This window comes from Python bivittatus, unplaced genomic scaffold (assembly GCF_059951505.1).
Source record: "Python bivittatus isolate LINGU-HERP-01145 unplaced genomic scaffold, Pbiv_v1 ctg000480_np1212, whole genome shotgun sequence".
In the NCBI taxonomy this organism is placed as follows: domain Eukaryota; kingdom Metazoa; phylum Chordata; class Lepidosauria; order Squamata; family Pythonidae; genus Python; species Python bivittatus.
The window spans coordinates 67,972,551-68,000,460 of NW_028277075.1; the positions used below are offsets into that span (position 1 = coordinate 67,972,551).

The 27,910-nt window shown below is 39.8% G+C and overlaps 3 protein-coding genes across 7 annotated transcripts in view; 1 reads left to right on the forward strand and 2 right to left on the reverse strand.

Annotated features, from left to right (window-relative positions):
- RIC8A (RIC8 guanine nucleotide exchange factor A) overlaps positions 1 to 13,876 on the reverse strand; it is a 32,572-nt gene extending 18,696 nt beyond the window's left edge. The window contains exons 1-3 of one of the 2 annotated variants that reach the window (XM_007426523.4): positions 13,731 to 13,876; positions 6,614 to 6,798; positions 4,161 to 4,208 (exon numbers count right to left, since the gene is read on the reverse strand). In XM_007426523.4, coding sequence (XP_007426585.1) covers positions 4,161 to 4,208; positions 6,614 to 6,697 — 132 coding nt within the window. In that variant the 5' untranslated portion in view covers positions 6,698 to 6,798; positions 13,731 to 13,876. Of the gene's footprint in view, positions 1 to 4,160; positions 4,209 to 6,613; positions 7,659 to 13,730 lie in introns of those variants that run through there. The other variant, XM_025165613.2, reaches the window with a different exon arrangement.
- A 113-nt stretch (positions 13,877 to 13,989) lies between these two features.
- BET1L (Bet1 golgi vesicular membrane trafficking protein like) lies at positions 13,990 to 17,465 on the forward strand. 4 transcript variants are annotated; one of them, XM_007426524.4, is made up of 4 exons: positions 13,990 to 14,129; positions 14,750 to 14,841; positions 15,061 to 15,117; positions 16,271 to 17,465. In XM_007426524.4, the coding sequence occupies exons 1-4, from the start codon at positions 14,111 to 14,113 to the stop codon at positions 16,436 to 16,438; spliced, it is 336 nt and encodes a 111-aa protein (XP_007426586.1). In that variant the 5' UTR covers positions 13,990 to 14,110; the 3' UTR covers positions 16,439 to 17,465. The 4 variants fall into 4 exon arrangements, with proteins under 4 accessions (XP_007426586.1, XP_025021383.1, XP_007426587.1 ...); XM_025165615.2 differs by lacking the exon at positions 13,990 to 14,129 and adding an exon at positions 14,145 to 14,532; XM_007426525.4 differs by lacking the exon at positions 13,990 to 14,129 and adding an exon at positions 14,145 to 14,518.
- Positions 17,466 to 17,891: 426 nt separating this feature from the next.
- On the reverse strand, positions 17,892 to 27,606 carry CIMAP1A (ciliary microtubule associated protein 1A). Its single transcript, XM_007426543.3, has 6 exons — positions 27,498 to 27,606; positions 25,128 to 25,325; positions 24,035 to 24,136; positions 23,161 to 23,282; positions 20,490 to 20,627; positions 17,892 to 18,608 (listed from the first exon to the last, which is right to left on the reverse strand). The coding sequence occupies exons 1-6, from the start codon at positions 27,604 to 27,606 to the stop codon at positions 18,531 to 18,533; spliced, it is 747 nt and encodes a 248-aa protein (XP_007426605.1). The 3' UTR covers positions 17,892 to 18,530.
- Positions 27,607 to 27,910: the final 304 nt, after the last annotated feature.

Below are 27,910 nucleotides of genomic sequence, written 5' to 3' on the forward strand. Positions count from 1 at the left end.
TCCATGATTGAGGAATCTGCTGTTACCATATGGGGTCCAGTGGTGGGACTTTAAGGCTCCAGCCCAGTGTGGGAACTCTCAGCTGAAAGGATAAGCTTATAATCAGCTCATAGTAACATGGAGCACACAGCTCTGCTGCCTCCCAATATAGTCAGTAGATAGACAGGGGCATGTCCAGCAGCAGGAAAGCTGGCCAAGAGAGGTCCATGCCCTACAGTGTACCAATCTCTCCTAGCTGTAACAATACAGTTGAGGCCTACCTTCTTAATCTCAATAAAGTTTGTGAGACCTCCCTTGATACCAGTAAAAGAGAATATAGGTAGCTCAGGGTTGAACTGTGGAATCTTTGGTGCTCTCTGAGCTTGGTTGTTTGATTGCAGATGCTTCATTACCCAGCTAGGTAACATCATCAGTGCTAGCGTTACCTAGTTGGGTAATGAAACATCTACAATCAAACAACCAAGCTCAGAGAGCACCAAGGACTCCACCTCCCTTGATCTCCCCTGAGTCTGTTAGCACAATAGATTTATGCTGGAGCATCATAGGTAAATGTGGTGAGACTTAAATACTTTTGTGACTGATATAATAAATTATCATCCATAACATTTGTGGGTGAAGAAGCATTTGTTAAGTAGGAAGAGGAAATGAAAATAACCTGCACCAGCTTTCTCCCCCAATAATGAAGAATAATGGCAATTGTATCTTTATATCTGCTCTTATCGTTGAATAATAATTCAAGGAGGGAAAGTATTTGTGCCCTTGGTCTGCTTTTCTGATCATGAATAAAGTTGTCTTGAACAAGTATAGGATTTTGTGCTTAATGAAGAACATTTCTTCTTTTGATCACTCTATTACATACCCCACCCATCTTGCTTTCCAAGTTGAACAATAAGATAAATGCGGACAAACAATATAAAACAATCCTATACATTATGAACAATATATACAGTGGGGCAAAAAAGTAGTCAGCCACCAATTGTGCAAGTTCTCCCACTTAAAAAGATGAGAGAGGCCTGTAATTTTCATCATAGGTATACCTCAACTATGAGAGACAAAATGGGGGGAAAAATCCAGAAAATCACATGGTCTGATTTTTAAAGAATTTATTTGCAAATCATGGTGGAAAATAAGTATTTGGTCAATATCAAAAGTTCATCTCAATACTTTGTTATATATCCTTTGTTGGCAATGACAGAGGTCAAACGTTTTCTGTAAGTCTTCACAAGGTTTTCACACACTGTTGCTGGTATTTTGGCCCATTCCTCCATGCAGATCTCCTCTAGAGCAGTGATGTTTTGGGGCTGTCGCTGGGCAACACGGACTTTCAACTCCCTCCAAAGGTTTTCCATGGGGTTGAGATCTGGAGACTGGCTAGGCCACTCCAGGACCTTGAAATGCTTCTTACGAAGCCACTCCTTCGTTGCCCGGGCGGTGTGTTTGGGATCATTGTCATGCTGAAAGACCCAGCCACGTTTCATCTTCAATGCCCTTGCTGATGGAAGGAGGTGTTCACTCAAAATCTCACGATACATGGCCCCATTCATTCTTTCCTTTACACGGATCAGTCGTCCTGGTCCCTTTGCAGAAAAACAGCCCCAAAGCATGATGTCTCCACCCCCATGCTTCACAGTAGGTATGGTGTTCTTTGGATGCAACTCAGCATTCTCTCTCCTCCAAACACAACAAGTTGAGTTTAGACCAAAACATTCTACTTTGGTTTCATCTGACCATATGACATTCTCCCAATCCTCTTCTGGATCATCCAAATGCTCTCTAGCAAACTTCAGACGGGCCCAGACATGTATTGGCTTAAGCAGGGGGACACGTCTGGCACTGCAGGATTTGAGTCCCTGGCAGCATAGTGTGTTACTGATGGTAGCCTTTGTTACTTTGGTCCCAGCTCTCTGCAGGTCATTCACTAGTCCCCCCCGTGTGGTTCTGGGATTTTTGCTCACTGTTCTTGTGATCATTTTGACCCCACAGGGTGAGATCTTACATGGAGCCCCAGATCGAGGGAGATGATCAGTGGTCTTATATGTCTTCCATTTTCTAATTATTGCTCCCACAGTTGATTTCTTGCTGCTTGCCTATTGCAGATTCAGACTTCCCAGGCTGGTGCAGGTCTACAATTTTGTTTCTGGTGTCCTTCAACAGCTCTTTGGTCTTGGCCATAGTGGAGTTTGGAGTGTGACTGTTTGAGGTTGTGGACAGGTGTCTTTTATACTGATAACAAGGTCAAACAGGTGCCATTACTACAGGTAACGAGTGGAGGACAGAGGAGCCTCTTAAAGAAGTAGTTACAGGTCTGTGAGAGCCAGACATCTTGCTTGTTTGTAGGTGACCAAATACTTATTTTCCACCATGATTTGCAAATAAATTCTTTAAAAATCAGACCATGTGATTTTCTGGATTTTTTCCCCTCATTTTGTCTCTCATAGTTGAGGTATACCTATGATGAAAATTACAGGCCTCTCTCATCTTTTTAAGTGGGAGAACTTGCACAATTGGTGGCTGACTAAATACTTTTTTGCCCCACTGTAAAAACAGCAGTGCTTTTTAAAACAGTTATTAGATCTTCAATAATTAGTTATGTATTAAATATTAATAAATATCTTCATTTAAAATAGATTTAAGAGCAGCATGATGCGCACACATCTTAAATGGTATGCATCAATGGGTACATAATGGTAAGAAGATCACAAACACTTCTGAGTTATATTAGTTCAGTATAATTGGCTGTTGCCTCACCAAAGTTAGTTTTAGAGTTTTAGTGCACTATCATATTTTTGCCATGACATGCATCTGACTGGCATGTGAATTATTTGCTAGCTGCTACCAACGACCATTTCCTTTACAACAATTTGCTGGGGTGTGCCTTGTTTTTTCTTTACTTCCTGCATTTTATAAATGCCATATGCTGTGGAGAGTTATATCTGGATGTTAAGGTGTACAATGACATACAGCCAAAGAGAAATACATATTGCTACTGCAGGTGTATTTATAACTATTTCAGATTTTTTCCATTTAGACTCAGCACGCATGCAGATGGGCATATAAATTAGCCACCTAATATTATAACATGAAGCTACCTTAGAAATTGTCAGACTCGGTCCATCTAACTCAGTAGTGTCTATCCCAGTTGGCCACAGCTTGCCCAAGCTGTGTTTTTCAAGATTTGGGGAATTATTTGGGGAATTTCTACACGCAGTGCCTGTGTATTGTTACTAATCACACTTGGGCCTCTCTAATTGTTATATATTCACATTGTCTAAGAAAGGAGGTTTGTTTAAATAGGAAAATCAATTTGATATTTAAAAGCAGCATTGCCAGATCTTCATTTATGCTTAGAAGCTCTGAAGACCTAAGGAAGAAGACAGTCACTGCATAGCTGGCACTCCTGCTCCACCAATATCTGCACCCAATTTGCCAGCCATGGAAGTTACTGTATAATCCTACCTCCACTGGCAAATAGGAAAGGAGACTAGATTAAGCTGGAGCAGCAGAACAGAAACCTCCATAGCTGGAACATCTGTTGTTCTGGGGCTCTGTGTGTGTGTTTGTGTGTGTGTGTGTGTAAATTAGTGAATTCTTCCTGTTGCATTTGGGTGCAACACAACTGTATCAAGACTGATACTGCATTGATCCACAAGCAGGCACACTCTCTGGGAGAAATAGGTAACCAGAAGCCTTATAGCTTCATAATGAAAATCAAAACAAGATCCAAATGTTCAGTTATCAAAGTATTCTCTGTTCCAGAGTAGGCAATTTGGAGCCCTTCAGATATTGTTGGACAACAGCTACCTACTTTGCTCATCATTAACAATGTTGGCTGAGACTACTGAAAGGTGCAGTACATCTAAAGGACCACAGGCCGGTCTATTCTTTAACTAACCTTACACCCAGAATGATTTCATTCTCATATGACATTAACAGCCTTTCTCTTCTTGCTCCAGGCAGGACCACATGAACTCCAAAGACAGAACTGTGTATTATGTTAAATATACCTTAAAATGGCTATGCTCCAGCTGTCCACTTTGGTCTTAAAGGAAGAATATAGCACAGGGGAGAAAAGTTCATGGCTTTCTCCCATTCAGTAACCAGAAATCGTTATTTCTCACACCCAGTGTTCCTGATGGACTACAAACAATGAAACAACATACCTTTCTTTCTTCCTGTTCCTCATCATCAAAGGTGAAACAGTGAGAATTCTGAGAAAGCAACAGAGAACGTTTATTGAATGAACTAAGAAAATAATTTTCTCTAACCATAAGGGCACTTTTTAAACAAATAACAGTTAATTGATTTCTTCTGAATACCAAGCTACTCAGATGCCAACCAATGAAATATAAAGCTGAGTTAAAAAGAAGAAATGTAAGATGGATTATTACTTTCTAAGTAGCTTTATTAATTGGGGCAGTTATTTTCAAACCTCCTACCTTAAAAAAAACTTTCTATGATTACTAGTTTTTTAAAGTAAACTCTGGGCAATGTAAAAAATGCTGAGGCATATTCTAAGGTAAACAGTCAGTTCAAACATGCACTGGTTTGACATTATAATTTAAACGTGGACCAGATGACCCTTTTCTACAACTGCGCATTCCAGATGAAGATAGTGGGCAAGATTTCATTCATAAGTTTGCCTCTCATTACTTTTTTTTCTAACTGAGGTATTTCTCATTAGCCAGTAATGATCTCCCAGGTTTCCCAGTTCATAAACTGGGGTTTTGTTCAAGTTTTCCCAAAAGGCAAATACCTTTAGCTTAATAGAAGTTTCTTCCCAATTGCAAATCATATTCTGAAGGAGGAAACTTATATAACTTTCATAGCTGCTTTACTTATTTAAATTTTATTCATACAAATATTACTCCATTGTGGAAGCTCATTATTAGACTCCACTGCATTTGGCAATAAAAAGCAGAAATTCAAAGCAGTTTATTTCTAATGAGGCTACATTTGTGTGCCATTCTTGGTTACTGAAATCAGAGACATCAGCTTTAATGTAACCCAAGAATTTTCATTTATCATTAGGTATTTTACCTCATAATTCTTTAAAATATGGCAATTAAAGGCAGTTCTATTTCTCCACACATGAAAAAGTCCAGCTTGCAGTATCTATTGTTCTCAATAGACTGCCATAGCCTAGTTAGACGCTGTAAGCACATCAAACAATCCATTCTCAGCTACCTTTTGGTGGTGACAGCTTGAAAGAGGAACGTGGGCTACAACTGCTACTTTTAGAATTATATCAGGTCTTTTTGGAACAAGATATATTTCTCTGTTATCATTAGGAAAGGAATTGCCATATGTTTTGCTTTATTCATTATGCAGCACCTTCTGGAGTTCTCTGGCACAAATTCTTAGAAAGCCTCAGCATTAGCCTCTTTCCATATTAAGAGGTACCCATGAATCATTCATGTGTTTTCTGACAACAGCATCTACCCACCACACACTGAGACTGATGGAGAAACATGTTAACAAAGGTCTCAACTCCTCTGTAGCAGAACAGTGGAACTACAATCACACTGATTTTTTCTAAACAAAATTGTCTGTTAAAAAAAATCAGTATCTGAAAGGACTAGGTAGTCTGATATTTTGTCCTTCGGAGTAAAGATTATTCTTATTATCGTTACTGCAATTACAATTTTCATCAAGATAAAACTTCCTGGCTGAAAATTTTGGACAAGTCTGAGTAGCAGAACACACGCTGTGGATGTGAAATGCTCTAAGCTCAAATCCCAACATTTCCAGTTGGGAAGGTTCTGTGGTCAAGAACTTTAAAAAAAAAAAGTCTACTTGAGAAGTTTGAGAGTGCTCCTGCCAGTTGATGGACAAATGACCAAATATTGTATCTAGCAGCTTCATCAATGAGCATGAAGAGAATGCAACCTATCAATTCATATTCATATTCATTCTCATTCTCCTCTATGAAAATAACAATTGGTGTTACATATATTACATGCAGCTATTCTGAAAATCTGTTGCAGAGAGTCACACAAATGTATAGAGCAAAAAGTATCCTTGATAAAATCAGCTAAAAATCCATTCACAACCGCATATTCATTACAGCTTGATTTCAGTTTCCTAGAAATGTTTAATACTGAAAGACATAGTACAGATTGATTTGAAGCAAATCCAATGATGACTGAGTTTGAACATTTATCCTCACCATACCCATTTATTTCCTTTTATCAACTGTTCTATGGCAAGGTCAAAGGTTAAGATAGATGTTATCTAAAACAGTAATAATCATCATCATACAATAATTCTTACATACACCACTTCCCAGGACCGTATGTTTGTGAATTCCACACACCTGCCTATCACATAAGTTCCTCTTTTCCTTTTTGTCATTTGAAATTTGCTCCCCACTGGCATGATTCATTCTCGCGGTATAGCATAATTTTGCTATTACGTCCCTGCTGCATTTTATTTTGAGAAAGAAAGGGAAAGAGTAACCACAAATGGCTAGGTTAAAAGAATAATAACAAGAATATACTGCCCAATAATACAGACAGATTAAAGTGAAGGCAGCATCACAAGAACAGCATCAAAACGTGCAATGTGCATTCTTCAGCAGGCCCTTCAGGGTGCTCAATTCCCAATGAAAACTCACCTCCTGGTTGTAGATCTGTAGCACCTTGAGGACCGTATCTTGCTTCCCATTTTCCACAGTCTCTAGCACAGCTTGGAGCGTCATGTCTGCCCAGAGGGACGGTGGCCCTGACTGCAGTGAAACGTAGTAGAAGGCTTTGTAGTCTGGCTGGATATTTACTGATGCAAAGGGTCCTTGTTAAACAGCTGACAAGAGGGAGGAACATTAGCGAGCCTAGCCACTCCAGGATACCAAAGTACAAAGCAGATAGAAACTCCCAGTAAAACCAGCCAGTAGCTTGCTTTCTTGCTCACACACTAATCCTCTTCCTCTTTCAGCTTCTCAGCATTTAATAAATGTCCTCTGAGCAAAGCATTACCTAGCTAGCCTCCCCTTCCGCCAGTCTGAGGATTACCTTAAAACAGATAACTGCATGATGTAGCTCCTCAAATCACCTCCTCCACCCATTGTCCTCATTTCTATATATATATTTAAAAAGAACAAAAGAAATGCCCCTATGATAATAAAAGGATGCATGCCCAGCAAAACCACACGCATCTCCTTGCTAGATTCAGATAGTAACACATTTTCTGGTGAAAAAACAATGGAGGTCTGAAAACGTACTAAAGCTGTGCTCACTAATCAGAGCATCTCTTAAACTGACTCATCACTCAGATTCAAATCTCTGAGCCTGCTTAGAAAACATGAGGTGGGGGTAACCTTTCCACCCCAAGGCCTTAACTCTCTGGTCACCATTTTCTCCACATCTCTAGGTCCAACATCCAGTCTGTGTTCAGAATAGTCACTACAAAGACAGTAGCTGTTTAAGGATGCAGACACGTTTGTATCCCTCCAGTAGTCATGCTAATCACAGTGCATTTCACAGTATGTGATGGTAACAGCTGTGACGGGGAAGGGGACCAGCAAGCTATCAAGGCAGGTGCTAGAAGAGTTTGTCACAATCAGAATGCTTAGCCTTATGATTTAAATCAGGGGTCCCCAAACTCTTCAGCTCATTGACCCCTTCATGAAGTTTCAGATTGTTCATCAACCCCAAAGCATTTATTATATGAAAATAATGTAATAAATACTACTTTAATAATACTATGAATAACAACAACAACAACAACATCAACACCTTGGGCAGTCCCATCGACCCTTGGGGATCAATATTGACCATTTTGGATTTAAAGCATTTAGGTTACTTCCTATTTTGACCTTTAATGGGGGGGGGGGGGCTAAGCATGATGCACATTTCATTTACTTGCTTATTAAATCTACCTGACTAACCAAACTTCAGATGGCTACAGAACTTACACACCAAAAACAGAATACAACATCAGAAGAAAACTAACTAAAATAGCAATTAGAGGTCAAAAACTAAAATTATGCCATTATGGCAAATGGCACTGCTGTGTAGTGTTAAACCCCAAAGACCCTGCAGAAGAGCCATGCTTTTATCAGCTTCTGGAGAGCCACTGGGGGAATGGGGCACCCATGTCCACGAGGCAGCTATTCCAAAGGATGAAAATTATAGAGAATGCTGGAGGTCAGGCTCCCTCATGCTGATTTTCCTAGCGGGGGGACCATTAACAGGTGCTCTGTAGTTCTCTGGGTAAGGCAGGCAGAAACTGTTGGAGAATCTATTGGGTACAAACCAGAACTGCAAATAAACAGTTCCCAGAATATCACAAATGCTTCTATTTCAGAGTTGCTTCTCACTTTCTAAAGTGTTCGTCCTTCACAGTTTACATATCTGTTAAGGAAAATCCCAGAAATGATGAAGTGGCTTTAAAATAAATTTACACTAATGCTGCAAACCTCCACATAATTAACTGCTTGCTGTTATTTATTTGCAAAATTCAAGAATAGCACGAAACAACATTTAAATAAAGAGGAATAATGTGGCAAAATATGTACATCACTGAGCAGCTGTCAGGATCAGCAGTTCTGGCAAAAGATATCACTAAGCTTGGAACAATCTGTAGATTGCAAATGCCTCGTATCCTTCGCACAGTACTTTTAAACAACAACATTTGACTACTCCTCATAACTATAAACACGGAGCAGAGAGCTTGAAATTTTTAAAAACAAATTAGATGATTGTAATCAACTTTCTTCTGTGCACAGAACAGATATACTTCCCCACCCAGCACAAGTAATTTCTACATACAGCTAATAGCTTGTAACCAGAATTGGATCAAATCCTCTCTTGGAATCCTGAAACCATGTGAGAAAGGAACTTCATGGCATTTACATCTAATTTAGCCTAGTTTGTTTTTTTTTAATGCTACAGAAAATTCAGATCACACAATTTGACTACAATTACTCTCCAATTTTTCAAATGTACAGTTTTGATTTGTTAACAGGTATAAGTGACAAACGTTTCCAGTGCAGCCCCAGGCATTAAAATCAGTCAAGATAAGAAACGCCGTCCCTGTGTATCATCTTAAATGTTTGTGTTTCATCCTGCTCTGTCATTCTGTTTTTTGATCCATCCTAAATAATTTCTGACCTACTTATTATCAGGAAGCAGGGACAAGTTCTCCTTCTAAATCCACTGAAATCAATATAGTAACTTTAGGAATTATGGCTGGGGCTTGAAAAGTCTCCACCACAATTATAAAACCAGATTAAAGCACAACAATAAGGAATTCCATGGAGTTTTACAAAAGCGGGTTAACAAGCAGGCCCAAAGGACCAAAAGCTCCCATGATGCAATTCATTTCATTTACTGGCAATGGGGAAACAGAGGCCCACAGGGTTTTTCTTTATAGGCACTGTGGGAGGAGAGCCGTGTTAGTCTAGGGGGGCAAAATATCAGGAGACTGGTAGTACCTTTTCTGGCTAAGAAATTTTATTAAAAGACACAAGCTTCATCTGATAAAGTGAGATTATTCCTTTTTATAAATCTATTAGTCAGAAAAGGTGCCATCCAAGTCCTTCTGATTTTTTGACAGGGTTTTTTTTTCTTTTTTGGTAATATTTGTTTCATATAGTCATTGTATAGTAGTATAGTAATTGTACTCTGTTTATTTAGGCTTATTATTCAACATAAACCAAATCCATACTATTTCTCTCTACATGTTTGGCCCAAGTTTCCTTATGCACATCAATGAATAGATCACAGATATAGTACAAATAGTACACCTCTGCTCAATTCATATCCTGAAGATTGCAGTATTCACTACAAAGGAATTGATCAATCCATTTGAAAAATAAAACATAGCATTATTGCATATATTTTGGGCCTTAATTGGAAAATACAGTTTTAAATATTTATTTTTCCGCATATTATATATTAGGATAATTAAATGTAAGTAGTTCCTTTTCACTCAGGAATTGTATACAGTATTATAATCCTAAATAGCTGATAGCAGCTGCTACTGCACAAAGCCTGTCTCTTTTAAATAGCTGTTTCAGAAATGGGATGCCCCATCAATAGAAGAAATAGTTTATCAAAGGATGCTAATTCCACCACTGATTATATGAATTCTGATGTAATAGATGGTGAACCAAGATCCTTCATCTTACAATGCTTGGAACTGAGATTAAAACACTTTGAAAAAAGGAAATTTTGGCAGATTTTGCCACTAAGTCTATAACTGACACTTGTAACTCTACTGCATCACGCTTTCTCCTAGGAAGTAAATATTTGGAAATAGCTGTTTTGGGTTTTTTAAAAATTTAGTTTGCAAACCCCCATTGGAAAAATACACTGGAATGAACAAAAACATACTGCAGAACAGACAAGACCTTTACACAAAGATGAAGTGGCAAATTGGAAAACTCTACAAGTTTTACACAGAGTTTCTATGAACGTTTCTACAAACTCTACAAATCATGTCTGTTTCAGATCTGTTGAGTGGTATCGCTGCTATCTGCATGGTGAGACTCCTTCAAAATCCAACATTTAGATTCCTTTGGAAAACATTCACACACTCCTCTCCCATCCACTCAATGACTCTTCCTCATCCACTAGATAAACTATTTAAAATATATTATGCAAGGAGCCTTTTTATACACTATCAGTATTTTTAAATAGCAGGAATAGAAGACAAAAGCCTTTTTACTCTAAATTCCATTCTAGCCACCACCAGTGTCCTGGATTAAAAATGGAAATTTAAAAATAAAGCTAATTAGAAGCAGAAAGCAGAAGTTACCTTCTTTATAGCGTTGCTGTCTTTGTGTACACAGTTATCTATTAAGGTTTTTGCTTCATTTTCTGAATGCAGCAACTCTCCCACCTTCCCTCAACCCTCCAAATGCAGTTTTCAAGGGAGAAGACACTGGCTTTGTTTTCTTTCTACTGGAAAATCCCACTAGCGGAAAAACAGAGGGAGCAGTGGGGAATTATAATGCTAGGTTACTGATCCAGAAATTGTAGCAGAGAAAGAATTGACCTCTAGGGAGCTCCACCCCTTTTAACAAGCTCTCCTACAGCTGCAGATACTGTACAACTACCCAAGGCTGATGGGAAAGAATTCATACAAAACTATACGGAAGTAAGATCTAAATCATGGCACTGAACAGACTGTCAGCTGTATCCAACTTGACCTTGATTCAGACCCAAAAAATCAGCATTAAGTAGATAAGAAGGCATCCAAAAGAATAAGAATTCAGACACAGACTTGAATTTTTAGCTTTAGAGATAACAGACTAACTGTAAGTCTTCACAGAGGGTAGGTGAGCATTATGTCAAAATTATCTGTGACAGAACATACATTTTGTAAAGGCATTGATACAAACTCGTCTCCTTAGCAAAATGAGTCAAGAATAACTACTACCTCATGGCTAGGTAGCACAAGGTTTTTTAAACTGATCCCCTTTCGATGTATCATAAGCATGGAGAGAATCCATTTTATCATTATTTAATAACTACTACCCTTCTTCCATAATACATAATCTTGGCTTTATGCTACACTACATGCAAATGTATTTACCCAGCTACATAAGGAGTCAATTTACCTATAGGAATGGAGCATCACAAACAAGAAGTTTCCCATTTCAGATCAGCTTAGTTATAACCCATATTCAATTATTGGTAAAGAAATGTTCAAAAATTAAATCACATCTCTGGGAATGTGAGCTCTTTTCGAACACTGAAGTATTTCAGTTTTTTATTGGAACATTACATCTTCATAACAATTTGTTTGAAGGAGGCAAGCCTTGTCTCTATACAATTTTTATCCTTTTCAGGAAACTGTATCCCATCACTTTCTTTGGATCCTAGCAGAACCACTTTCCTTCTACCTGTTGATGTGAGTCTAAGACAAAATCTTCTTTCTGTGAGCCTGTTTTAAGTCTGAAAATAACTTAATCAAGACAGGTTCAGAACAACAGATTATAAGTGTTAAAAATCACTTCAGGATTTTATGTGAAATTACATCTATGACAAAGGAGTAAAAGTGACATCTCTTCAGCATTCCTTTTGTGGCCTTTGCACTCCCCCAAACTGGGTGGGGCCAAAAAACTGGAACATTTTTGCATTTTGGGGAACAGGGTAGAAGATGGATTTTTAAAGGGTAATATAAGTATTCTAAGCCTTATAAATACTTATACCCATTTCATCCCTTAAAACTTGTGAATGTCCCTCTCAAAACAGGCTTCTTCCTACCTAATGTTTGGAATATAGCCCTCCTGAATACATTCATGTCTGAATAAGTGTTTGATATTTTTGTTTTGTTTTTTTAAACCGTTGATGCTGCTTTTCCAATAATATACAAATCAATATAATAAAATTGGCTCTGACGACAGTGTTTTCCCCTTTCTGCTGAGTAACATACCTACTACTGCTGTACTATCTTATTTGCATCTGACACCTGGGCATTCTTGCTTGCTAGGACAAAAAATACCTTTGCTAGCACTTTGGCAAGTGGTTTTGTAGAAGAGCACCATTCAACCATCTAACTCTCAAGCAGTATTGCAATTATGACAAGATATTGGGAACAGAAGTTAGGACCTCCGTAGCCCAGCTTATTCCGAAGCAGATTTGTTTAGCAAGAGGATGAGAGAAGCAAACTGCATTTGATTTCTGTCACAATGATGCCTTAACATAAAATATGGAACCACTCATCTTTTTTTAAAAAAAATGCAGGTTTACTAAACTATGTTGTGACTGCTTTTTGATCGACCGATCATATGCCATCAAGACAGTGTCAGCTCTTAGCAACCACACAGACAGACTTTCTCCAGGATGATCATGACTATTTTCACCAATAACAAAAGCACAGAAGAACATGTAAGATCAGAGGAGATGGGAAGGGAAGAGAATGTTATGTGCTGACCTCTAGGAGCTCTATCAGGTCACTCAGTTCATGCTCCAAAATTTCCTAGATGGAACTAATTGGAACAGTACAGCTACGACACTGCACTTCCACACTGACATGTTTGGCATTCCATGCTACTTACCCACTCTCCTAAAATAAATATTTCTTGTTTTCACCTGCACAAAACAGGTAAGATGTGACTACATGAAATGTGCAAGTTTAGGACCCTGTTAGCTTGCATTGTTCAAGGAAAGAAGATGGGAGAGAACTGGGTAGGATTTCCAGCTTTCCTTGAGCTGTGGACTACACAGAGCTACCAATTCAACTTTCCCCACTGATGGGAAATGGGACACCTGTCAATTTTCTACCACCATAAAAAGATGCCCCACTGAAGCTGAGAGGCATCCTCCCCTTTTCCTCCCTCCACACGGTGACACACAAAACAGGTGCAAATTTCTGACTAAGGGCCTTTTCTTCAATAGAGAAGCTGATACCAGAACACTGAGATCCTCTGCCATTAAATCATGAAAAGCAATCCTTGCTTCTGGCTGTGTTTACACATATGCCGAACCCTGGTTAACTGAAGCCTGGTTTACCTAATTAAGGCATTTTTACCATACACTGAACCATAAACTAACTACGCAGGTTGGGTCGGCACCCCGCGCTAGGCTCAAATGTGATTAGTCAGCTATTGGGTCAACGTGTCGTGGGAAGACCATCATTTAGTCCACCGTCAAAAACGCATGAGAAGCCCTGGGGCAGCTACTTTTCTTGCCATCTGGCACCGAGACCGGGGAGGGGGGGAGAGAGAAAGAGGGGGAGAGTATACTTAAGCCTCACTTAAGCCACCGAGAGCAGAAGTTACCTACATTGCGTAATAAAGAAGGTCGCCCGCAGCATTTCTCTGCCTGGGGCGGAAAATCCAAGGAGCTCCGGCGGGGAGCTTCCTCTTGGCTCCCGGGGCGGGCGAGCAGGCGCTCCGCACGACAGAATTCCCGTGCCCCTCTCGGCCCCGTTTGCCTGGGCGCCAGGAGACCACTTCCCATTAGCAGGATAGCCCTCCCTCCGTTCACACGCAGCGGCAACACGCAACGCCCCGCCGCCGCGCCAGCGTAAGGCTCTCTAGCCTTCCCCCGAAGGACCTATCCGCGGCTGCAGCCGGGCGCCGAGCCCTCCTTCTTCCTGCGCACCAAAACAAATCTCCGCTTCTCGGTGTGGGCGGAGCGGGACACGGAGGCAGGAAGCAGCCATGGCGGACTGGGGCAGAGGTGAGCGCGAAGAAGGAGGCGACGGGGAGCGAGCGAGCGAGCGAGCGAGCGGGTGCCGCGGCTCTCCTTTTCTTCGTTCCCTTCAATTGTTTTTGGGAGAGGGATGCAAAATAAGGAGGGGGGGGTTCCAGCCATCCTCCGCACAGAGGTCCTTCCTTTCCTTTCGATTACCTTGTTAGTCCAGCCTTTGGGGATGGAGACGGACAACGGCGTCTGTGGAACATCTGTCAGGCAGCTGGCAAGATAGAATGTCCGCCGGGAACAATAGCTGCCTTCTCTCCGTTGCCCACCGCGCCAGCTCTTCTGCTTTCGCTTAAAGACCTTGGTTGGGGCCAAGGAAAGGAAATAGTGTGGCAACAGAGCATATGAAATGGTGGTAGGATGCACCGGTGTGTGGAACTGGGTGGGCTTTCTCATCATGTCTTTTTTTTTAAGTGTTTTTTTTCTTTTTACGAAGTATTTATTTTTGCACTCTGTTGGCTCAACCAGGAAGTTGGGAAAAATGTTCCCCATGAAATTCACTAGAGATTTGTAGACGACCCACTGTTTGTCCTTTTCTATGAACTTCGACATATATTCGTAACTGTACTTAAGTGGTGACTCTTTTTTTTTTTTTTTAGGTCCGAACACAAATGCTGTGGATGATATGTTAGATATGGAAAATAAGCACATGGCAGAAAACCTGGCCACTAAAGTCACCCGTCTAAAATCGGTTTGTAGTTCACTCAATCTGTTAGGTTTTCCACTGCTTTCTGATTACAACTATGAGTTCTGCATGCCAGAAAGCATTGGAATTTTTTTTTCTGTATTGATATTGTAGAAATGAAAATTATAGTTTTGAGCAATCCTTTCCAAAATCAGCATTATTACTAAAATATGTCAGAGATGGGAATGTTAAAAACAGTAATTTCTTTTTTTTTTTTTAATCTAGCTTGCGTTGGACATTGACAAAGATGCTGAGGATCAAAACCAGTACCTTGATAACATGGTAAGCAACTGTTTGCAGTTCATGTGGAATTATTAGTGAAACCCACCATATACTTGTGCCCTCATCCTGTGAAGGATGAGTTACAGAATACGCTGGAGTTATATAAAAACACAATCTTGTGAGAAGGTTGTACCCATCACATTCAAAAGAGGTCACTACTATTAAACATTCTTCCTTGCTGGTCATGTTTCAAATGAACTTTTGTCATTTTGTCTTTATTCCAAAAAAAATGGCACTTTAGCCTGCTATGGGGTTCCCAGAGATGTGTGTATGTTTGTGTGTGTGCCACTTTTCTAAAAGAAGTCAAATGTGAACTTTTGGTCTTCTGATATCAGCAGTGGTGTGTGGGTTCTTAGTTGTGGCTTTCATGACCCTAATATTAAATATTTTATGGAATTGTTTTGTATAGTCAGATTGGTGAGGGGAATTTTAAATAATCATTTCTTATACATAAAATATTTCCTTGTATAGAAGTGTAAACCATGTGTAGGCTACTGCATGTTATAAAAATAAAGCAGAAGTCTGTAAGTGATGGGTCTCCTCTGCTGGGAAACCACAGCCAGTCATGGCTGCTATTTCATGTGTACTTTAGCCCATACCTCATACTACCCTTTGTAATATTTTTGCATATATATTCTGTTCATCACACTGTTTTGGAAGATCTAGGTTTAAAAGTTTGTTCGTTATTAATAAAAGCCAATAATGGACTTCACGCATGTAATTTTTTCTCCCATTGGACAAATTGTGAGGATAAATAACGTAGAAAATTCATAGTGCAAATTGCCGCAGCATCATTAGAGTATTACATTTTGAATTTTGCCAATATAAGTATGTATGTATGTCTACACTTTAGTTTAATTTAATTTAGGAGCTGCTGGACTCAAGAATGACTGGGCAGCTCACATTATAAGGAAGAGAATAAAATAGAATACAATTTAAAAAGACAAAACCAACAGAGTAAGGAAAAGAAAGAACAAGACAGTTGATAGAACTTCCCTTTCAAATATTTAAGAGTTTACATTAATTAATCATTTCTCTAAAATGGGAATGAAACATAATTTTCAGGTTGATTCTAGATTTTCTTGGCTATTTTAGAGCCATGGGATATCTGTTCCGTAACCTTTGTGTTAAAGTTAACTTCTTTTTGTTTTAGGACTCTGATTTTATGAGCGTGACAGGCCTTCTGACAGGAAGCGTGAAGCGTTTCTCTGCTATGACTCGGTCAGGAAGGGACAATCACAAGCTGCTCTGTTATGTCTCTGGTGGACTGATTCTTGTCTTCTTCATCCTCTATTATTTGGTGACAAGAGCACGAACTTGAGGGAGAGTATTAAAGTTTTGTACTGGATGTTTGTTGAAGGAAAAAAAATGGTAATGGAAAAAAGGAGCTTTGGATGACCTTCAGGTGTGTATCTTGGGAAGGATTATTTAAATTTTCACAGTGACCCAGAGGCTCCTTTATGGACTACAGTATGATCTCTCCATTCTGAACTCATCTCTTTGCTTTAAAGGGGATATAATTCTGTCCCTCTCTACTTGAAAATTTAAACGCAGCACAATTCACTGAAATGAAGTCTCTCTCCCCCCGCCCTTATATAAGCTTGTTCTCTTTACTGGGTGAAAGAGGAAGCATACTGTGATGTTGCTTTCTACAGTTTGTAGTTCAGCAGGAAAATCCTGACAATGTTTAGTAAAGATGCTCTAATATCTATTTTAATGGGGAAAAAGTGTCACTTGAAAGCCTAATGTTAGGATACGTGCATTTCTGAGAAGTGCTCTCACTCTCATATAGGAATGTCTTTTAGAACAAAATTGCTTTATCTCGGTTTTTGGATAAACCAGCAGCTATAACCACCCTAACAATAATCTTTGCTTGTTAACTCTCAAGGAGGTGTATGGAAGAACAGAGTTGGATTTAAAGCACTTACAATATATGGAAACCTTGCACATACTTACATTATTTCTGCTTTTTTCCCCCTTTCCATTCTAGCTAGTCCCTTAACTAAATAATTTGTCAGTTTTGAGTTGGACTAACCATATAGTAAGTTAATGCATCTTCATTTTTTTAAACTTTGTCCAAATCAATCTTGTAGTTCTTTTTTAATTGATGTGTTGGTTCTAGATTAAAAGTTCAATTTTACGCATGTTTTTCTGGATTGCATTCTGTTGAATTCAGTAAGGTTTACTTCTGAGTAGACATGCATAGGATTGCACTATAATTCTAGAGGTGCTTGACCACTAGGGATTGCTTAGTGATTCTCATCTCGCTGGAATCAGTAACATTTTCCTTCTGATGTTTATTAGCAAAGCATTAGCAGCATTTAAGCTAAGATGATATGTACAATTAATAGTGCAATCCTGTATTTGTCTACTGAAAAGAACTCCAGATTTATAACCCAAGATTTTTATATCATATCTGATTTATTAACACTTCTGGTTTCCTAAATATAGTTTGCCATCATATGTTGTTCCACAGTGAAAAAAAGAATAGAAGGAACAAAGCATCCAGTGCTGATCCATTTTGGATCTTCCTGTAATTGATATACCTGGGACAGCCTTTCACTTGAAGCAAGTGAATATTCTGTTGTGGGTGAATCTCATTTGTCATTTATTATATCTCACAATTGAAATAGTGAGATTGCAATTCTCACGTTGCATATAAATTTGAAAATAAAGTAAGTTTAAGCATTTGACAGCATTCCCAATTTTCTGCAAGTACATCTATCCAAAGCATACATTCTAATGCCTTTCTTAGGCTCTTTTCCTACTAATGGCTTACCGTGTTAATATAGATGGACAATTTCCAGTTCTTAAAAAAAAAAATGTTTCTGTGCTTCACTTGGTTATGCCTTATATTTTTCAGTGTGCATTATAAAAACAGAATTAAGTTCCATTGAAAAACCAGGACATAAAGTAAACACCGACTTCCTGATTTATTTATTCTAAATGAAGATAGTAAAGGAATATACAAAATATTTTTATGTGACTTACTGCAAGAATAGCTAGTTCCATGAAATGGTTCTGAAGCAGGAATCCAAGTAGGTTTTTACAAAAAAAATATATAATATATATCAAACATTTCTAATTCCAATTTCTGGAGAATGACACCATGGTCTCTATATTAGTGTCAGAATCTAGGCATATATTCAGCAGGGCAAAATTTGCAATGGGCCCTCTTCATCACAAGAGCTGGCTGTGGCACATTCCTTCATCAGAGATTAGAACTTCAGTCTCAAACAATAATCAGTTACTGAATATTTGTAGTAATCCTTCCAGACAGGTGGTTATAAAACATTGTGAAACAGCTGTTGGTTAGTTTTGAAGCTTTAAAAATAAGTAGCTTTGAAACATGAGGAACATGATATAGAAATAGAAGTTGAAAAACCAATGTGATTTCCGCACAGGGGACAAAGTCAGTAAACGTCCACAATCACAGGGGTTGTATAATCAGAATGTCTGATTCCAAAACTGATTACAGGAGCACAAGATACCTAGAAATATGAGGATGAAAACAGGTAAGACAAAATAGACCTGTCTTCTGGCTATTAGTACATTTTAGTACTGTAGAATTAGTACATTTTAATAGCATTTATTTTCTTTAAAAAAATAATATATGGACAAAATAATATAATCTATACTAGCAAACCTAGTATAGTGCATATTTCATAAAGTGATGAGACAAATATTTTAAGAAACTTGAAGCCCTGATACTTTGCAACATAGACTATTGCCTTTTTATTTTTATTTTTTTTGGGCTAACAGCTGTGATCCTTTTGTTCCTGGCACTCTAGGTGGCACAAGGGTATCTTAAAATCCTCTAGCAATCATTGTTTGTGCTGTGATGGTCACTGACTGCATTATAAAGGGCTTACACCAGTAGTGGAGTTGTGAGGAAGACCTGGTCCCTTTGGACTAATACCAGGGTCTCCAGACACATCTTACAGATGGGGTCTCCAATGATGAGAGAACTCAAATACTACACCCCACCCTCAACCCCAACTATAGCAGCTGTGGAGCCAAGAGACAGGAGACACAGCCACTTCTTTCCTGCTGATTCAGCAGCTGTGGGCTTGAGCCCTATGAAGGTCCACTCTCACCCTCAGTCACTACATGTCCCTCAACTTCTTGCCCTAGAAGATATCTTCCCCCACTTAGCCAGGGAAAGGTCTTCCTCTTTTATGCATACAGTATCGTAACTAGGCAATATTTCTTTGCTGCCATCTGGTGGTCATCTGAAGCTTCATCTATTAGTGGCATGTTACAGTAGTTTTCAAATTTTTTCAGTCTGCAGAAATTTTTAGTTTATTTTTTTAAAAAAGGATTGCAGAATCCTTAATTAAGAGGCCCAGTTCTTATGATAGAAAATTGGCTGCATTTAAGTGATTTTTATTTATTTTATTTTTTTGCCCTTAGTCTCCCATGGAGCCCCATCAAGTTCTCATGGAACTCTAAGGTTCCGTGGAACACAGTTTGAAAAACCATGTCGTATGGGATGCCTGTTCTCTCTCCCCGCATCGCTTCACAAGCTAGCAGGAGGAGAGCGAGCAGACATAGAGAGCAACCAGCAGCAACAGCTGAGGAAGCTGTTGGAGTCTCCAAGGATTCCAATTCCAGTGCATGCACTAGTCAAGGGGCAGTAGAAAAGGAGGGGAGAGCAATCTCTGAGATGTCGGTTCCTCTGTCCTTTGCTACCTTCTTCCTTCAATGCCTTTCTTCCTCTATGGCTCCTCTTGAGACCCTGGGCTTGGGCTATCTTGTCTGGATCATAAAAATCTGGGCTTAAGGTAACTCTGCTGCCATTTTATGGTCTAAATTTTGTAGTTTAGATAGGATGGCCCTACTTTAGACAATCAGGCTCGTTGACAGCAGGGGGCAAGGAGTGGGTAGCCAGAGGAAGCCTTTGAGCACTTCCCTTAGATTAGAGCTGAAAGCCACAGATTTATCTTAGTTTGTGCAAAGGGCTTATGTTATAGTTGGAATTCTGAATATCATAGTCAATTGTAGTTTAAGAAAGCAGAAAGTTTCTTCTGGAGTAAGGTAAAAGTTAGGAAGAATGAATGCCCCATTTCATTCCTAATGTAACAAATCACTGGAATATATGAATGGAGCAGGCTAGGGGAAAAGATCACATTTACTGAATGTTGGCATGGACCGATATAAGTATAGAACTTTTGAATTCTTAAAAATAAAGTGTATTGCAAAACTGCCTCTTCACTTCTCCTATTGAACAAGAACAACATTCTTTCCTCCATATATTTTAGCCCTGATAAATTTCAGAGCCTTTTTTCATGACGATAATCTAACACTGTTTCAGGTGGATGGGCGGACATCTCTCTCTCTCTCACTATCTGGAAAAAATATGATTTCCTCACCTTTCCTAATTCGTAGTCTGCAGGTCCAGGCATTTTTTCGGTTTTGTGATCTTTGATTCTGCCTCCCATGGTATATTTTGGTGCACTCTTTTTGTAGATCTCTACATTGGGCTTGTGATATGCTGCTGGACCTGGGGTCTAGAAAGGAAAAACCATAGGATGCCCCAAGATGAAAAGGAATTTATATAGTCCATTTATCATTTTTTGGAAAAATCCAGCAGCTCATTACACATTTCATGAACTATTGTTATGTGCATATTAACGTCTTATTTTGTTCCTTCTGTTTTTTTATTAATTTTAAATAATGTTCTACTCCAGCCTTCCTCTACCAATCTGTTTGTGTTGGGAGAAGTACCAGGTTGCTGCAGGAAAAGGAGCACAATAGATTACAGGTAGTTCTTGCTTACTGACTACTCATTCAGCGACCATTAAAAGTTGCAGCAGTGCTGAATGAGTGGTACTTATGACCAGTCCTCAAAGTTCTGGCTGTCACAGTGCCCCCATGGTCACATGATCATGATTTGGATGCTTGGCAACCAGCTTGCACTTATGACAGTTGCAGCGCCCTGCAGTCACATGAATGTGACTTTCCCTGCTGGCTTCCCACAAGCAAAGTCAATGAGGAAGCTGACAGAGAAGGTTGCAAGTCATGCTGTACCGTGCTGTGCCCTCCTTTCCTTGGCCTCCCTGCACTTGCACAGGCCTGCACCCCGCTTAAGGACCTGCACGTTTTGGCGTTACAACAGCAACCGGGACTGCCTCGATTGCTGTTGCTAAGCAATGTGGTTACATGACATTGCGCTTTATGGCCGCATTGCCATCATAACCCATCTCAGTTCATTGCTAGGAGACAGGTTTATGTCCCCCTGTTGAGGCAGGATAGAGGAGTGAGTGTGTAAGAGAGGGAAAAGCAGAGACCAGGGTAAAGAGGATGCTGGTTTTGGCCATGGGATTGATTTCAGGAAAAGTCAATGCTACTGTAAGGAGTTGGGAATAGGTGCCCTGCATCTGCTCCCATCTGCCTCAAAGCAAATCTGAAGGACTGAATAGCCCAAGAAAATATTACTTTGGCACAACTAAGAATCATTTGGGCCTAAGTGCCCAAGTCTTCTAGGTAATGTATCTTGTGTCGTCAGTGTGAATCCAGTGGCGCTCACTCTTCAGCACTTCATGATCTACTGACTACCAGGGAGCAGCAGGGTGTAGATAGAGAGCTAAAACTGTCCACTTTTTCTTCTCTATTTTCCATCACCCTTCCTGTTCTCTGTTCATGATATTGCTAATCGCAGGTCGCTTCCTTCTGCCTTTCTTCCTAGGCACCCAAGCACAGAGTAGGTGTGTAGGATGTAGATGCTAGGCTTTGCCTATTCCAATCATGTATTTCCTGTAAATAAATCTTTTTTCTTTTATAATTATAAAACTTGCTTCACTAATCATTGCGCAGGCCAGATTTGGAATGTAAAGAGCACCTCAACACCCCACCCTTGAGATTCTGAGGCAAAAATACAACACTAGACCCCAGGCAGAACATATCCCACACATGTAAGCCAAGGAAACTGAAAAATGGTGCTGTAATGTACAACTGCTGTGCTTTCCTTCCACTTAAGAGAATGACCCTCTCTCTCCCCACTACACCCAAAGGAGCCATACTGACCCCTGTAACCAGACAAGATTAAAATGTTGGGTAGCTGCAATCCAGTATTTGGCTTAGAGGTATGCCCATCTCCCCCCACCCCAAAAAAAGATAAGATGCAATGGAAAGTATCCTGCAGGGAGTGGGAGATGGGGTTCTGGTGGCATTCTGGCAAATCATGTCCCCATGGCAGCCATTTTGTTATCGGGCAAGCCTTTCACCCGGCAGCTATTTTTGCAAGAGTATTCACAATATGTATAAAGTAAGCCATTAAGTACACAAGCAGCCATCAATATGCAGGTAATTAATATACTAAATATTGAATATTAAAACACATTTTACGCAAATAGATCAGTTCAGAGATATCTTTACTGTTGGCAGTGTGGATAATCTCTTCAGGCTGTACTTCAAGTTGGGAGAAGGGGAAAAGCTATAATTTCTAGGTGAATGATGCAAACTAGAGACAGGTTCTCTAGCAGTTCCCCGCTTGCCCCCATCTCCAGTTTAGAGAAAGGATATTTTAGGGCTTACATTATAGACCCCTTCCACATACATAAGCTGTGCCTAACTGAGATCAGTGACATCACGAGGCTTCCATGGGGCTTGGGATTCCAACCTAATTAATTAGTTCTGCTCCTCTTCCAGGGGAAACACTGTAAAAACAGTTGGACACATTAATGTTGGAAACACCCTCACTGTCCTGCCACCAAGATCCTAAGATTTTGCTGCTTCTGTCAAGAAGCGAGGCTCTCTGGTAGCTTTCCACCATACTTACGACCTCTGCGGCAACAAGGGACATCATTGCTACTTTTTATCATTCCCCCATTAGCCATATGAAAGGAGCTTTGGCTCTATCAAGGTAGGGGCAGGAGGGAGGTAAGTGCAACTCAGCAATGCAACCATTATGCTGCCAAAAGATATGTAGCAGAAGGCCAGCAAAGTGGGGTTTAAAAGCCAGATGCGTTTCCAAGTTGCCCATTGCAGCTATGAAGTAACAAAGACTGATACAACAAAATATGAATTGAGCCAACAGATTACCTTGTGAAGGTCTTCATCAAAACGTCCAAGCTTACTCTTTCCTGTCATAGAATAGGAAGGGCTGGCTGAGGTAGCCACTGAGTGTGGCCCAAGCACCTCTGGAATCATGTAATTGTTAGGACCTGGAAAAATGTGAATATGACCAAAATGAACAGTGAGAATTTCAACAACCCTAGAGAAAGAGACAGGTAATGGTTGACCTTCAAAGTGCTACTTTGAGTTTGTTGAGGGGACTTGGGAATATCCTAGCTCAACCTTCCTCTTCCAGGTGCTTTCCAAATACATTCCAGGACTGCAGTTGCCAAAATTTTCAGCTAAGAAACTTCCCTGCGGCATCGCTGGCTGGGAATTCTGAAAGTTGAACCCACAGAATGTCTAGAAGGAACCAGACTATGGAAGGATGTCCATGAGAATATCTGACTATTTTTCTTTGAATATCAAACTATCACAAGGCATTACAAATTATTTTTGAATACCTCTCAATTCCAAAAGCAATTTCTGAGTTTTATTCTTTAAAGAGGCCAAGTGTTCTTTCCCTGCTGTGCCCAAATTTTTTGTTTAAATCAGTTTCCCACAAAGATTATATTCTAGCTGCACAACCAGTCCCAGAATTTATCTATAGACATAGTGCAACAGAGATAGCGCAACTGAAGCTTACCTCAGTGAAAAAAAACCCTTTCGTGGCTGGAAGAATCACAATTTCTATGATCTTCTGTTCAATTACACATAACCAAATTCAGTTGGACTTTCCTCCAAGGAAACCTGCATGGAACTGAGCTGCATCCCACTTTATTAGATGATATTAACAGGATCTGGGCATGATTCCTTCAAAGAATAGCAAAGCAAAAAAACAAGCAGAAGGAATCAGACTTACCTGGCGTGCTATCTACCTTTCCTCCATGAGTCCGATATCCCATGGAATGCATTGGTGCAGCTTTATAGATAACTTTTTTTGCCTTATCGGGTGAGTAACAGGCTAGGAAAAACAGATGACATTGCTGACAATTAGGTTTAAGCTTAATTTCCACGATGCCATATGTCTTAAAGTGGGACTGAGCAATTTTTTCAGGGCCATATATTGTCCTTTCTTTTTGAGGGTTAGACCAGAGACCACACTGTAAAAAACAGGTAGAGTTGGCTCAAGAAACAGGGGAGGATAGGGCAAAAATTGAATTGAATTGAATTGAATTTCAAATTTACTGAAAATAAAATAAATAATTCAGATAAGGTAGTTTCCATTTATTGAGTAATTCCCCCCCCCCCCCCTCATGTTAAAAAATGTAGTAGCAATTTTTGGAGTGGCTTTGGGAAGTGTACTTAAAACACCAGGAAATCCCACAGCTGTAAGCCAAACTGGGATACTGAAAAAAAAACATCCTGGAAGAAGCCAATGGTAAACCACTTCTGTACTGTTGCTAGGCAAACTACATAAACCTGTCCTGTGGCCACCAGGTATCTTAAGTTACAGGATAAAATACGATTTTTGAACCATTTATTCTGCCTGCAAAGAGGAACAGGGTTGGAATATAGAAGTAATACAGAGGAGAAAGAATGTGCAAAGCAGTAAGCTAGAGGAAAAGGCCTCTGTGTGTGTGTGTGTGTGTGTGTGTGTGTGTATACACACAAAAATTATCTCATCTAGTCAACAAGTGATCCATCTGAACATCCTTTGGATCTTGAGCAACAGCAGACTATTCATACCTATTCTTATAATCCAAGTATACTAGCTATATCGTATGAGAGTTGAGGTCAGTCTTCAAGTACCGAGATCCATTCTTTAACAAAACCTTGTTAACTGAAAACAGTTCTGCACGATGAAACTGCATAGGACAACATCAATTCCTTTTCTTGTACAGGTGCTTTTGCTTCTATGTACCCATATGGAACCCTCCAAAATGCTGCTCCAGAACTCTTCGAAGAGGCAATCCACTCGATTTATATACTTGGGATAGAAGTCCATTACTCACCGGGACCTGGGGTAGTCTCCACTTTCGATCTGGATCGCCCACCCATTGTATAAGAGGGAGCAGCTTTCCTTCCTCTATGAGTCATAGAACCCTGCACGTAGTAAGGACCTGGAACATTGTCCTTGCTAGAGGGAGGCTTTGCACCATACATGCTGTAGGCAGGCGCTTTCCTTTTGGTGGGGGTGTGCGATACGTAACCTGGGGGAAAAGGGAGTTGCGTCATGTCAATAACAGGAATTCTCAAACTTTTTAGTAATGTGACCCCCTAAAATGATAAATTAATTTGTGTGACCTCCCACAAGGGGATCCCAACCACTGTTGGAGAAACCCCCATTATACGAGGAGAGCTGTGTTAGGCTATAATAGCAAAAAATCAGGAGTCTGGTAATACCTTTTCTAACTAATAAATTTTATTCAAAGGCATAGGTTTTTGAGCTTCATCAGATGCTTTTATGAGCTGCAGTTCATGAAAGTTTATGCCTTTGAATAAAAATTATTAGTTAGAAAAGGTATTACCAGACTCCTGATTTAGCCATCAGAAATTTTGCACTGAGTTGTATCATCTTAGCATCTTCTACTGTAACCAACTGTGATTCTTCAGGTCACAACTAACACAGGCTTTGTTATACCTGTTACCTGATATCCTATAATCCAATACAGAGATGAGAGCTGAAGCTGGGATCCTGTTCTAAAAAATCAATTTTCCCCAACCTAGCCACTTTCAAGATGTCTTGACACTGCAGCACCCAACATTTCCTTCTGGCTGAGAGTTGTGACTGCCATACATCTGGAGGGTGCCAGGCCAGGAAACCTGGTCTAGGTTTTATTTCCACTGATGGCTTTTCCAGATAGTAGCCTTAAACTGCTTGTTTCCTGGATATAAGGCAACTGGAAATAAAGGCTTAAGAAAGCCCCTTCCAGATTTCAACCTCTTCTTTAACTTTGGCTAGGATGAAATCTTTGGTGTTCCATCTGGACCACACTTCCCATGATCCCAAAGTGGTGAAATCCTCTGCTTCTTTACTCTGGGAACTGGGAAAGCAAGTGCCAACCATTTTCCTTTCCATGTATGGTTTTTTGAGGAGGTCATTTCCATTGATGGAGACCTTCCCATCTAGCACTTCTATTGGTGGGTCAGTTAAAAAGAAGGGAAAAAGGACCAAAAGAGAAAACACCTTTGTTTTACCATTCTTTCTGTCACCTGAGCCAGAAGGGGAAACTGGCAAAACACTTGTCAATTTATCCTGGTTAAAAAATATCCACACTTTTACCATTCCACTAGTGAACTTGTAAGGAGAAAAGGATCCTGAGTTTCATCAGTCCAGTGGTGAAATGAAGGGGGAAAATAATCCGAGATTCATCAGTCAAGGTCTGGTCAGAAAGGGAGAGTCAGCTAAGCAGCACAGAACAAGATGGTTGTGGAAAGCAGTGACCAGGACCTAATGGCTAGTTAGAGCGCAATGTTTGTCTACCATGAAGTGAAGCACAACAGGTAAACAGGGAAGCATGGTTGTGCCGATACAAGTTGGAAAACAGTGCTTTTTATGTGCAGCAGGAGAAGATGGTTGAGGTCATCTTCCTGGTGGCTGAGGGCAGGAAAGGGAAGGCCTCATCCATTGCCACCCTTGAGAAACAGTTAGTGGCCTGAACTCATGCTGATGCAACTTGGACATGCAGATCTGCCCTCAGCGACATTACCAATCTGGAACCAAAATTAAGTGCTCTCAATTCAAAATTTTGTCCTTTGCCAAAAATTGTTGTGTTGGCTGAGAATTCTGGGAATTGCAATCCCAGCACTTCTGGGGGGTGTTAAGATGGGGGTGGCTGGTCTAGATCTTATGAGTTGTGGTGTCCCTGACTTAATGTCAAGAATTGAGGTTTGAGAGGATGATTTTTCAGGAGCTCTCCAAGTGCTACAATTAAATTCTATTTAAATCAGTTTAAAAAACCCACCAAAGTCAGTACTGCAGTTTTCAAAAGCCATAAATGTAATAAGTATGTAAGAGTAAATAAAATATCATCATCGAGCAATGTAGTATAGTATACATTGGGCACTAACTGGTAGGGATCACTCTGTACAAGCTCTGCTGAAATGTGCAGAAAATCATTAGAGAAAGCTGTTTCCAAAAAAGAATACATGTGTGTATGTTGTGATGTGTTTTTGCTTTTTTAAAAAATCACTTCTACTAATTTTTATTATTGGATGTTTCATATTGTTATCCAACCCAAGACATTTTTATGCGGGGTCTGTTGCAAATGTCAATGATAAAGAAATATAAAACAAAACACTGACTGCATTTTAAAGTCCTGGCTGAACCAATATAGATATGCACATACATACCTGGGACATTTTTATTTCTGTTTATTTACCTGTTGCTCCTGGTATGAAATACTTGGGGCCAGGACTGGTATACTGGGCCATGATTGGGCCTCTTGGATGATGAGGCCTCCATGTCCCTATCCAACCTCCCTGGCTCATGGTGGATACTTATTCCAAAACCTAAGAAATGAAGAATACAGATCAAATTCTTTAAAAGAAAGACCGGATATTTCCTTTTATATTTTACAGAGCCTTGTTGCATTTTCTCTGTTTTATTGGCATTCAAGGGCTAAGCATGAAGATGTTTGGTCTTTACTCCCTACTTTATATATAATACTCCCTTTCTTCTTCTCCTTTTGACATTTTACCTCTACACTTAGTGGAAATATCACCATGCTTCTCCTAAAAGCCAAGAAGGCATAGAAGGCACAAATTGAATTGGGAAGTTTAATGGTAGACTTCT

Coding starts and splice junctions, on each gene's coding strand:
- BET1L (XM_025165615.2), top strand. CDS start 14,511: ATGCACCGGTGTGTGGAACTGG. Junction 14,842..15,060: donor AAGTCACCCGTCTAAAATCG/GTTTGTAGTTCA, acceptor TTTTTAATCTAG/CTTGCGTTGGACATTGACAA. Junction 15,118..16,270: donor ACCAGTACCTTGATAACATG/GTAAGCAACTGT, acceptor TTTTTGTTTTAG/GACTCTGATTTTATGAGCGT.
- CIMAP1A (XM_007426543.3), bottom strand. CDS start 27,606: ATGAGCCAGGGAGGTTGGATAGGGACATGGAGGCCTCATCATCCAAGA. Junction 24,137..25,127: donor GGAGACTACCCCAGGTCCCG/GTGAGTAATGGA, acceptor TGTTTTTCCTAG/CCTGTTACTCACCCGATAAG. Junction 23,283..24,034: donor AAAGGTAGATAGCACGCCAG/GTAAGTCTGATT, acceptor ACATTTTTCCAG/GTCCTAACAATTACATGATT.